Here is a 13,401-nt window from a genome sequence, read left to right as displayed (position 1 = left end):
TAAAACAAAACATCACACACACACACACACACTGAAGACAACACAGGTGGAGGAAGAGGGGAGAGGGCTCGCTAGGACATCACATCCTATGCCTACGTATCTCGTCTGGAACGAGAATCAGAGCTGCCGTAGTTCGGCTCACGCACGCCGAAACAAACACACGCACAAAAAGGCAAACATGGAACCCGAACGCCAATCGCTGGACTTACACCGGCTTCCGAACCAAACAAACACACTCAGGATACGGACAACCAATCGCTGGTCTTACATCCATATCCCGACACACAAGAAGAAACAAACAACAAGTTACTAAGGAGTCAGGCACTCGAGCCTAGCAATTGTCAGGCAAACGCACACAAAAAAGAAAAAGGGTGCCCGAAGAGACCTCGCACGGTCTCCTGCCTACGTACCTCATCTGGTATGAGGATCAGGGCGACGTAGTTCCCCTGAACGGGAAAGAAATTCTAACCAGATACAAAGGGAGACGCACTACTAGGGAGCTGGACTCGAGCCTAGGTGTTATCATGCATCATTGCCCTATGTTATGGTTTCTACCTACTTGCACAACAGCAAGCTAATCCTAACCAGGAAGAAGCAAAGCATGCAAGCATAAGCAAAGCAAATCAAACATTCACATAGCACACACTATATCCAGTCAAGTGAGGCTCAAACAAAGGGTCAGACTGCCAAGGCAAGTCATCTGTACAAGGGTGGTGTTAGCTCTTAACCCTGACATTGAGAGTCAGGGTGAAGCCAGATGAAAGGTGAGTGAAGATTAGACTTCACAACTCTTATCCCTGTCCAAGGAGAGCTTCAGACAACGGAGTGTGGGTTCAGAAAGGGGGAACCCTTCTACACTCATGACTCTGACTCAACTGTACAACTGTACAAGATCTTGGGTTAATGTCCCAATGCATCAACACAGTGGTGTGAGCAGAGGGACGACTCAACAGAATAGCGGGAGATAGATTGCATATCTCTCTTATCCGCCAATTGCCTTAATCAAGGTCTTTTCCTGCTTGGGGACAAAGTTAAACAAGCACAAACATCGCCTCTTAAGGAGGACTTCAGACAGTTGCCTGGCCAAGTAACTGGCCAGGTCTTCCAGACTACATGGAGACAAGAGAGTCTACCTCAATTGGTTTATACAACCAAGCAACAGCAAGCAAGTTCTTAAAGAACTGTTAGCAACTAATGTACCTGAAATCAATCAAATACAGTCAGTATACCAGACAAACCAAAAGTAAACAGCAAAAGTCAACAGTTAACACAATGTACAAGCAATGCCATGTGCAAAGCACAATCAACTCAATTGAGCCAAGCATCCTACAAAACACACAAGTTAGTTTACAACAAGCAACCAAATTCAATTCAATCAACTTGCATTTTTCTCCTTAAGGCATTTGCATCTCAAACCTGAAAAGCAAACTCAAAAGTGAGAAACTAGACCACTAGGCCAAGCCTAGGGTCCAAAGGAGATGAAAAATCCAAAACAGAAAGTGAAAATTATCCAAAATCACAATCAAACAATTTAGAAACAAATCCAATTGATCCCATGCTCATATCATTCACCATCATCATTTCATGAAAGAAAAGGCATCAAACATGCAATTTGCAACCTCAAAGGACCAAACAGAATGATCACCATCAAATCAATACCAAAACAATTCAATAAATTCCACAAAAATTCCAACCTAAACAGAACATATAACATGTCAAGCATATCAAATTTCAGCTCATTTGGACAAGAGGAAGTAGGGAAATTAAATTCATAAAGTCCAGACAAGTTCAAGCAAGCCAACACAAGGCATCAAAACAAGCATCAACTTCCAATAATCATAAAACAGTGACAATACATGATAAATGAATGGGATCAAAACCATAATGACCTATAATGTGTCTAGAATTCACATGTCAAATTTCACATCCATCCAATTAATGACCAGAATTTCACAAAGCAAATGCCAACATGTGTCACAAACAATCACCAAATGACCAAGCAGAAGGAAAAATTCCAATCAAATAGGAAATGCCACCAATAAATCCAGGAAAATTCACATGTCATCTCAACATATATATGCTCAATCATGCAAAATTTTGGCTCAATCCAATGTCCCTAAGCAAGGCAAATAAAATCATGAAGTTCATAAAGCTTGGTGTGACACAAATTGTCACACCTCTAATCAAAAATTCATATCTCCTCAACCAGGTATCCAAAAATTGCAAATCACATATCAAAATCACCAGCAAAGAGTCAAGAATAGGCATGCAAAATTTCATCAATTTCTATGGAAGCATCATCATTTTATGAAAGAAATGTCAAAGCATATACATGAAGCATACATCCAAACAATCCCTAGGCATTTTATTTTTCACATGTGCACAAAAATATTAAAAATCACCATTAAAAAATACACATTATAAGGAGAATCATGCAAAAAACCTCACAAAATTTGGACAAGAAATGAATTAGATATGGATTTTTGAAGTTCATGGATCAAAATGAAATAACAAATGAAAAAGAAAATGAAATATCAAATGAATTAATATCAGAAATGGCATTTTTGTAATTTTCTCAGCGAAGGCTAAAACGGCGCCGTATTCATTAATGCAGTGGCGCGTTCTCATTGGCTCTGGCTAGCGGGAAACAGAAATTCAAAATGAAAATGGAACAATTCGGATCAAACGCGCTTGGCTTCGTGTTCTTCATCAAGAACAACACACAAATTCCAGAAAATCATGATGAACATTTTTCAACCAAAATAAGCAAACTATATACCAATGGATTCGTCTGAACACGTACATCATGGATATGGATTTAGTTTCTCCTAATTCTCAACATATCAAACGGATCGAGCAAAAATAGGTTTCACATACACATGTTCAAATCACGATTTCTCTCTCGACACTCAACCAAATTCAAAACCACAAGTTGCATGATGATCTACGTCACAAGATCTATCTAAGCCATATGACAATTCAAGCAATTAAGAATTGCGAATTCTAACCTCTTGATGATGGCAGCGCTCGATTCTTGAGTTTCCACGTGTGAAATGCCAAAACAGATGAAGATCCAAGCTATGGAAGATGATTGGAACACGTGCCTCAGCTCAACAATGCTCCAGTTGCAAGATTCTTCAATTTGCCATGGATGAGTGAAAATGCAACAGTCACGATTCAGCAAGCTTTTGGCCTTGAAATGATGAAACAGTTCCTCAACACCACTTGTAGAGTATGGATCAAACAAAAACCAACGAGATTGATGAAGAATTTGATGAGAATTGTGGAAAAAAGTGTGAAGAAATTTTGGAGAATTTGGAGAGAATTGGAGGGAAAAGTAGTTAGATCTTGGAGAATGTGAATGTGATTACCAATTTCTGTTACAATTATTGTTATATACCAATGCCTTAATCCATTCCTTAATCACAATTAGCAAAATTGGATTGGATTAGTGTAATACATTTTCAAGTGAAAGTCCAAAATAGCCTTTTCACAATTAGGCCAATGTAACAGTAAATGACAGTTGGAGCAAGTTCTATTTGGCATTTGTGAAGTGTATGAATGAGCCTTGTATGCAAAAACCTTGTATTTTGAAATTTCACCATTCCATGCCAAAAATACAAAGTGATCACTTAAAAAATGACCTTTTGCCATGATCATTTTCAATGAAATGTGATGATACATCATGAAAGTACATGTGAAATGTGGTTTGCTCAAAGAAAGATCATCCAATTTGGCCATTCCATGTGAAAGTTATGCCACTTTGAATCTAGGCATTTTTGAAAAATAATTGGACCATAACTTGCCAACCACACATGAGAAATTCATGTTCTTGGACTTTTTGGAAAGCTGAGAGCAAGATCTACAACTTTCATGTTGAACAAAATTTCATTTGAAGCATTTTTGGACACGTAATTTTGAGGTGAAAAACTTTCCATTTTTGGAAACTTTCAATTACAAGTCACCTGCCATTTTTGGAAATTTTTCTCCTGACTTTATTTTCTTCATTCTTGATCTTTGAAATGTCAAATGAAACTTGTTTCAACATGAATGAAGTGTATCCAACTCTCTCCCACCTCCAAATCCATGAATTCAAGCCCAGTTGACCACAATTGACTTTTCCAGTTGATAGATGAATTTGACTATGCACTGATCAAGTTGAGCCTCAAACTCCTGATGAAATGGCTCAATGGTGAAACCCTAGCTTCCATAAGCTCAATATAATCATATGATGATCCCCATATCCATTGTAGACCCCATCTCCTTGTCAAGCCCTGACTGGCCTAATACAATTGATTCAACTGATTAGGGTTGACCAGTGGTCAAAACCCTAATCTCAGGGCACCTGATCAATCTCTTGAATCTCTTGGATGATAACAAGACCATGATGATGATGATGTATCATTTCAACCAAGATGAAGACCAATCTCCTTGAGAACCAAGAAACCCTAATTTGAAACACACATCCTCAGATGACTAGTGATCAATTCAGTCAATGAAACCCTCAGCTTGCATCTCAACCTCTTTATCTTCTGACCAAGACCTAAGAGGATGACTTGCATAATGTTTCCACATGATATGCACTATGCAATGCCTAATGACCTAAACATGAAATGCAACATGCTAAGCTAGTCCCAAGAGAGGAGGGCAAATTTTGATGTGTTACAGAAACCCATCTTGATCAACAATTGTTTCGGGTTGAAACTGTTTTGGAAAATATTTAGAACATTTTCCATCTTTCATGCACGGTGAAGATCGATTTGCAAATCCACACGGGCCATGAATCATGTGAGTTTTAACCAAATTATACAACTCTTCATTGGTATCTTGGTCAGGTATTTCAGCTGAAATAATGCGATCAATATCACTTGGAGTTGGATATTTGTTAGATGGATGGAGGAAAATTAAGATGTGAGCATGTGGTAATCCTCTCTTTTGAAACTCAATTGTATACATATCTATAAAAATAAATATATAAAATATATACAATAGTCAGCACACGAATGATAAATTTGAAAATAACAATACGATTAATTGAATATGGAATAAGTTACTCACATGCAAGAACTTTCCCCAATAGACTTTTCTTTGTGAGATCAGACAAAAGCTCATCAAATTTCATTTTAAAGACTCTTGAAATGATGTCAGGACGATCTGATGCTTTTAGATGAACAGAACCAAGCAAACGCTGAATTTCAGGCCAGTTGGGGTTACATGTGAATGTAATGAAAAGATCTCGAAATCCGACATAGCTGCATATTGCCATTCCGTCAAAGTATAGTTGATCCATATATCTACGAATACCAACGTATGAAGAAGGTAGCACAACCCTCTTACCTGTGTTTGACCCGTGCGTTTCTCCATTTGAATTATATTCATTCAAATTGTGATACTTGCCAACCCTCAGTTTTGACTGATTCTTTCGAAGCCACCTAAGTCTTTCTGATTCCATCATTCTAAAACCATCTACCAAAAATTGTTGATAAAGTCTCCTTGATCGCAACAATGTTTGTGCTTCATTAGATCTTGATTGAATTCTAAAGGCCAACCACTCTCTTATTGTAAGTCGATTTCGCTTTGTTGCTTCTTCCCAAGGAATATCTTTATTGTTCTGTTCTGACTGTGTTATGTCTGTGAAGTGGCGAATATTTGTCCCTTTATCACGGTGCCTCACATTAGGTCTATATCCATCCTCACCATATCGAAATAATAATGGGTACTGATATCCTAAATAACTGGTATGATACTCATCTATCCTTTGAAGTTCGCCACATTGTTTTTGCACTATAATGTCTCTTTTTTCTGCAGTGTCGACATCTCCAACAATTAAAGCAGCTACTTCGGATACAGTTGGTTGATTATATATCCTTCCATCATTTCTTCGTTCAGATATTAAACGAAGTTTTAAATCAGAAACACCTTCTTCACAAAGTCTGTCCCTTGCCATGCGAAATGATAGTGCATGAACATTATGTTCATATAACATTTCAGATAGTTTTCTCACAATATTAACATCAACTCCACTTTTTGACCTATAATGAAAAGAGTTGAAACAGTTTATTGCAAGTTTCTTAAATAAATAAATTTAAAGTTTGGAAAATAATAGATATCTAACCTGAATCCATGCATTCTGTTTTCAATTTCATTCTCAGTGTCATAAACATATAGTTGTGCAAATCGTGGATTTTGACCTGGCATCGGTAACATGCTTCCTATTCGATGACATGATTGACCTTGGATACGAAAATTGGGAGGGCATCTACCGTTGTTAAATTGATTGTCCACTTTCGCACCGGGAGATGTAAATGCAAACATAACGTTGTACATTCGAATTTGTTGTTGGAAATTTTTTGATTCACATGATTCGTTGTCAAACAACAGATGTTGTAGAACTTTAGGAGCGGGTTTTAACAAAGGTAACTGAACTTTTCCTGATCCACAACACATGGAAAATTTAGGATTGGACGCATGATGACATTTGTTTTTCCTTTCCGAATACCACATATTTGCACCACAATATTGACATTCAATGACAGGATCCCCTATATCATAATACCCTCATGATCATCAATAGTATTTAATTCATATGTTAAATGAGTTATATTTCATAATAATAAAATATTATTTATAGTAAATCATCTTAAAATACCTGATGTAATTTCAAAAGTTTCCATATCATCTGTTCCATTAGACATTTCATCTTCATCAAAACTTGAATTTGTTGCTGAAATGTAACCTTTTGACATAACATTTATTGTGTTAAGAATATTGTAATATTCTATGACATATCATAAACAAATTAACTCAAATGAAAAATAATTAAGAATATACCGTCAGATTCATCATTCATATTATCGTCTCCACTATCAGATGCAAAAAGCTCATTGAGTTGCAATTCTGGTATTGGATCTTGGTTTGATGTTGTTGCAGCAAATGTATTGTCAAACCTCTTAGATAAGTTAACTCCTAATTTGGTAATGTTTCTGCTTGATATCCTTTTTGATCTGATATTATTATTGGTACTTGGCTTAGTCTTTAAGGACGAATGAAGTTGACGACTTACTTCAACATTGGCTATACCACGACCGTCATTTAGTATGTTTGGCGAAAGTTCTGATAGTGGTATCCTCAAAGTTGTTGAGTCATTGTCGCGTCTTTTATCAAATGTACCGTTTTCTTTTAGAGCAGTTTTCAACCTCTTAGATTTCTTGTCATCAATAACACTCTTTCTATAAATTCTGGCTTTTGCAACATTCTTCCTCCTCAAAACAGTTTTAAAATGTAATTCTTCATCTACCATTTTGAATATTTTCTATTATAGTACTCACTCAGGCTCTATAATTCAAAATGATCATACTTGATCATACATCTGAAAAAATTACACATATATAACAGATATTATATATCTTCATCATTATAAATAAAACAAAAGATATATAATTTTATAGTGAATAAAAATATCAAATGTTCACCTGATAAAAAACATAACTTACATTGCCATGGCTTTATTTGAATAAAGTTTTCTTACAACTTTTGCTCATTCAACATGATAAGTTCATTTCTTGAATTTGGAACAATACTTGAAATGCTAATATATAATATATAAGGTACATGTTAAGAATGGATCATTTCCATTATATATATATATATATATATATATATATATATATATATATATATATATATATATATATATATATATATATATATATATATTTGGTACGAAAATTCGTCTGTTCCCTCCAAAATAATTGGCAATTACGTAACATGTGGATATGTGTAATATAGGGAAATGAAAAGTTTTTCATCAGCCTATGTATTAATATAGCCGTAAAACTTAAAGGGATTTCATTAGAGCATGTTTATCTATAATTTTCCCAAGTTCCTACACATTTACCGATGTTGCTGTGTCAGAAGCATTTGGATATTTGAGATTTTCCAACGTTCTCTCATTTGCAATGTCCATAAAGAAACACACGCTCCTACAATTTAAGTGGTTCATATTTATTATTAAAAAAATTCAATTTGTCATTTAAAGAAAATCAAACAATGATAATATTTGGCAAAAAAAATACAATAATAATTAATTTGATTTCAGGATATTGATTTCATTTTGGAATGATAAGATTGCAACAACAATAAAATAACGGTAATATTTATTATTAAAAAAATTCATTTTGTCATTTAAAGAAAATCAAGCAACGATAATATTTGGCAAAAAAACTACAATAATAATTAATTTGATTTCAGGATATTGATTTCGTTTTGGAATGATAAGATTGCAACAACAATAAAATAACGGTAATATTTTTTAGTAGTATAAATAGGTAAGAAAAAATATTGTCAATGTAAGAAAAAAAACAGTATTAAGAAAAAATATTGTCAATGTACAGAATGAATTTATAAAAATTGCAATTACATAATGATTTTTAAAAAAAAATATATATGAATCCAAACAGAATATTGTACCTGAAATTAATTTAAAATTGTATTTTAGTAATCTTATAGGGGAATGAAATAAATTTGTTAGATTTCAAAAAAATTAATATTATATTATTCAAATTTGGTAATTTATTTTAGTAATCTTATAACGGTAATATTTTTTAGTAGTATAAATAGGTAATTTATTTTATCACATTTTTCACTCACATCTAGTCTAAATTTGACCAATTTATCTTATTTAATTTTAATTTTTGTGTGTACACATTTCATTTGAAAATGAACCTCAATCAACATAACATATGCTCCAATTTTATGCAAAATGATGGAAGTCCTCTTTGTATCCCAAATCAACAAAATACCCCATATTTTGGAAATCCACCTCTTATTCCAAATCCACACCATAATTCAAGATTTCAAAATTCTCTTTTTATCCCAAATCCATAAAATAATTCACCCATTGGAAATTACTCATATCATATATCACCTTACCCAATGAAAAACTCTCTTTTAATGTATTTTGATATATTTGAATCAATTTTTTAATTATATTTTATATAATATATAGTGGGATTTAGTGGGGCCCATTTTCTTAGCCCACTTTAATCATTTACAATCATTTTCTTGTACAACTAAATGTATAAAGAATTGATATTCTTATTGATTTATTACAAATCATGCATAACATTAATTATCTTACGACTGAATTATTTTAATACTCCACTGACCTAGCCAATAGAAAGGAGGCAGTGGACATAATTATTCATTTCAACCCCCAACTATATTTTGGCAAATAAATAATTTAAATATGTTGAGTTATAATACTATATATGATGACGTGAGATTGGTAAAAAGTATAGTTGCATGCTTAACTTAATCATTTCAAACAAACAATGTAGATTTTCCAATCTATCGGTTTATCTCACTAACAGCACCAATAATATTTACATTAAAGTAAGGTTCATTATTGAATGTGTTTGCAAATATATAAGTTATATAAGTTATAATAGAATTTAAATTACCTTCCAGTCTATCGGTTTTGCATTTACCTTGAAGTATCTCACCAAAATCTTTAAAGAAATATCCTTTAGGTGGAATATTTTGAAGTTCGATTGCCTTCATTGTGGTACCACCAAAAAACACAAATTTTTTTGAATGATCACATACCTTCCACTGAAAATCATTGTTATAGACACTGTCATTGTTTATAATGCAGGTCATATTCTCCTTAATGACCTCTTTCCATTTCAGTAAATGGTCATGACGAATAAGGACCTGAATCCGATCACCCTAACAAAATAAAAATAATCTTCTTTTTATATGTTATACAAAAAAGCATTTTGTTGTAATTACTAACTATCATACAAAAATCTATACTTAAAAAAAGAAAAGCAATTTACCAAGGAATCCATAACAACCATCTCCAAATGTTCAATACCCTTATTATTCACAACACTCCAAACATCCATTATTCGAACAGCAAGACGCCAAGTTTCTTTTGAGTCATTGATGTCTTTCACAGAATCAACCTTTCTACTCATTTTCACTGGAAAAAAATTCAAAAATTAATGTAACTGCAAATTTAGATGACTATAAAATTACAAACCTAATAACCTGAAAAAAAAAGAGTATATAAATTTGATAGATGTGTGTGGCAAAATGCTGAAAATGGTAAATGGGATTAATAATGATGATAATAAATATTAATAAATAACAATATTAACAATAATAATATTAAGTGGGTAAATGGGATTAATAATGATGATAATAAATATTAATAAATAACAATATCTACTTTTAAATGGGATTAATAATGATGATAGTAAATGAGATCAAATAATTTTAAATGTATTAAAATTCTAATTTTTTTTATGAAAATGGCTTGCATCGAATTAAATCTTGAATTAATTTTCAAAAGTAGTTCAATCCGAACCATACTTATTTATTTTTTATTAATATAATATAATATAATATACTTATTTATTTTTTATTAATATAATACAATATAATATATTAATTTATTATTAGTTTGTTTTAAGATTAATTATTAGGTTAGTCTATCTATTTACTTTTAATATTTCATTTGTTTCAAATATAATTAAGTATTCTTATTTTAAAATTTTACTTTTTAAATTTATTGTTTCATTTTTATAAAATTAGTATTAATAAAAGTTATAATTTGTAATTTAGATATTAAAAAAGAGATTCAAATTAAAACTAAATCGCATGAAATTAAATCGATTTGATCATTTTTTTAATTAATTATATAAAATCAAGACTTAAATACTCTTTTAAATTTTATAAGTTGACATGGATTTTATTTTTATTTATATTTTTTTTATAAAAAAATTTATGAATGTTAACAAAATTTTATTTTAATTCTTAAAATTAAAATTCACACAAAAATTCGAAGAGAAATCCGTAGAAAATCTACGAACTTTTACTTTAAGAACAAAATTAAAAGACATTCAATATTTAATGACTTTATTAAGGAAAGTTACAGAGACAAAATGATCAAAAAATTATTTAAACTTAAAATTAAATTAAATCATGAGTAATTTTATCTTTGAATCAAATGAATATTTTTCTCAAAATAGAAACTTAATTATATACTTAATTTTATAAATAATTTATTATTATAAATTTAAAAAACTTAATTATATTTATAGCTTATTTATTTTAAACCTCTCACAAAAATAATTTCTTTTATTTTAAATTTTTAAATTCAAATTGTTTTGCTTTTCTTACACTCATTTGCATTCAAAATCGATGACATATATTATTATTATTATTAATATTTGAATCAATTTGATATTAAGTGGGTAAATGAGATTAATAATGATAATAAATATTAATAAATAACAATATTAATGTATTTTAATATATTTGAATTAATTTTTTAATTATATTTTATATAATATATAGTTGAATCAATTTTTATGTTGTCGAGGCAAATTTATTAAATTGTAAAATGGTAGAGTTAGTTAGACTATTAAATAGAGTATTTAATTAAGTATTCTTATTTTAAAATTTTACTTTTAAAATTTATTATTTCATTTTTATAAAATTAGTATTAATAAAAGTTATAATTTGTAATTTAGATATTAAAAAACAGATTCAAATTAAAACTAAATCGCATGAAATTAAATCGATTTGATCATTTTTTTAATTAATTATATAAAATCAAGACTTAAATACTCTTTTAAATTTTATAAGTTGACATGGATTTTATTTTTATTTTTATTTTTTTTATAAAAATTTTTATGAATGTTAACAAAATTTTATTTTAATTCTTAAAATTAAAATTCACACAAAAATTCGAAGAGAAATCCGTAGAAAATCTATCAACTTTTACTTGAAGAACAAAATTAAAAGACATTCAATATTTAATGACTTTATTAAGGAAAGTTACAGAGACAAAATGATCAAAAAAATTATTTAAATTTAAAATTAAATTAAATCATGAGTAATTTTATCTTTGAATCAAATGAATATTTTTCTCAAAATAGAAACTTAATTATATACTTAATTCTATAAATAATTTATTATTATAAATTTAAAAAACTTAATTATACTTATAGCTTATTTATTTTAAACCTCTCACAAAAATAATTTCTTTTAATTTAAATTTTTAAATTCAAATTGTTTTGCTTTTCTTACACTCATTTGCATTCAAAATCGATGACATATATTATTATTATTATTAATATTTGAATCAATTTGATATTAAATGGGTAAATGAGATTAATAATGATAATAAATATTAATAAATAACAATATTAATGTATTTTGATATATTTGAATTAATTTTTTAATTATATTTTATATAATATATAGTTGAATCAATTTTTATGTTGTCGAGGCAAATTTATTAAATTGTAAAATGGTAGAGTTAGTTAGAGTATTAAATAGAATTTAGTACGAAATTACTTATAGGAACATGAAATTGAAATTAACTGTATTATGGATTGTAATTAGGGTAATTAAGTAATTAGGGTGATAATTAACTTTTATATATTAAAAGTAGATTGATTTAAAATCAATTTTTTTGTTATGATACAAAATCAAACAAACCAAACTAAACCGTATATATTCTCATCTTTAAATCAGAATAAATTTTTATCACAAAACTGATTTAAGTATACTGCAAAGACTCTTGATTATTAAGACAAAACAATGTCGTTCCTACTAATGATTAGTTTGTAAGAAAATGGTGACTTGTCTTAGACCCAACTTGATCTTGTTCTTGTTAGGTCTCAACCCTTGGGCCTATATCTCATCTAATGTCTGACTGAGTAGAGTTCAAGTTATATACAACTTGATCTCACCCATCCTTTTAACACCCCTTATCGATGATATTATCTACACAATATATTTCCTGACCCATCTTTAATATTTGGTCAAACGTTTATGTGTCATTTCCTTAATCATATTTTGTTAAATATGTCAAAAAAATTATACTTTTAAAACAATTTAATTGATAATTGTGCATAATTTTTTTTTAAAGATATAATATCAAGTCCGTGATATTTTATTTATTTATTTTTAAGGATATAATTCTAAATATTAAATTATTATATAAAATTTGTGTCAAAGATCACATAGGTTACTTAATAAATTTTCTACCTGAATTATTATTTTTTATCGTGACACTTTAATAATATAATTTTTTTATGTGCTAAAAATATATATTTTTATTTTATTTTATGTGGAACAAATTATCTTAGAAAGAAAAAAACAAATGTTATTTGTTGAAAATTAGGTTTTTTTTAAAGAAAAATACATTTTTTAAATATTTTCTAAAAATATTAAAGTTGAGACCTAAGTCTCCAACTTTAAATATGTGGTCTTTAGTCTTAAAAATTAGGTTTTTTTAAAGAAAAAAACATTTCTAAAAACATTTTATAAAAATATTAAAGTTGAGACCTAAGTCTTCAACTTTAAATATGTGGTCTTTTAGTC

The 13,401-nt window shown here is 29.7% G+C and overlaps 1 protein-coding gene across 1 annotated transcript; it reads right to left on the bottom strand.

Moving 5' to 3' along the window:
* Positions 1-4,662: 4,662 nt before the first annotated feature.
* Positions 4,663-7,300, bottom strand: LOC127103358 (uncharacterized). The gene is made up of 5 exons (XM_051040628.1): positions 6,832-7,300; positions 6,650-6,736; positions 6,116-6,542; positions 5,059-6,032; positions 4,663-4,958 (listed from the first exon to the last, which is right to left on the bottom strand). The coding sequence occupies exons 1-5, from the start codon at positions 7,298-7,300 to the stop codon at positions 4,663-4,665; spliced, it is 2,253 nt and encodes a 750-aa protein (XP_050896585.1).
* Positions 7,301-13,401: the final 6,101 nt, after the last annotated feature.

The sequence above is a fragment of the Lathyrus oleraceus genome, chromosome 7 (genome assembly GCF_024323335.1).
Source record: "Lathyrus oleraceus cultivar Zhongwan6 chromosome 7, CAAS_Psat_ZW6_1.0, whole genome shotgun sequence".
In the NCBI taxonomy this organism is placed as follows: Eukaryota; Viridiplantae; Streptophyta; class Magnoliopsida; order Fabales; family Fabaceae; genus Lathyrus; species Lathyrus oleraceus.
The sequence above is the reverse complement of the archived record's forward strand: the minus strand, read 5'-3'. Positions and strand labels throughout refer to the sequence as shown.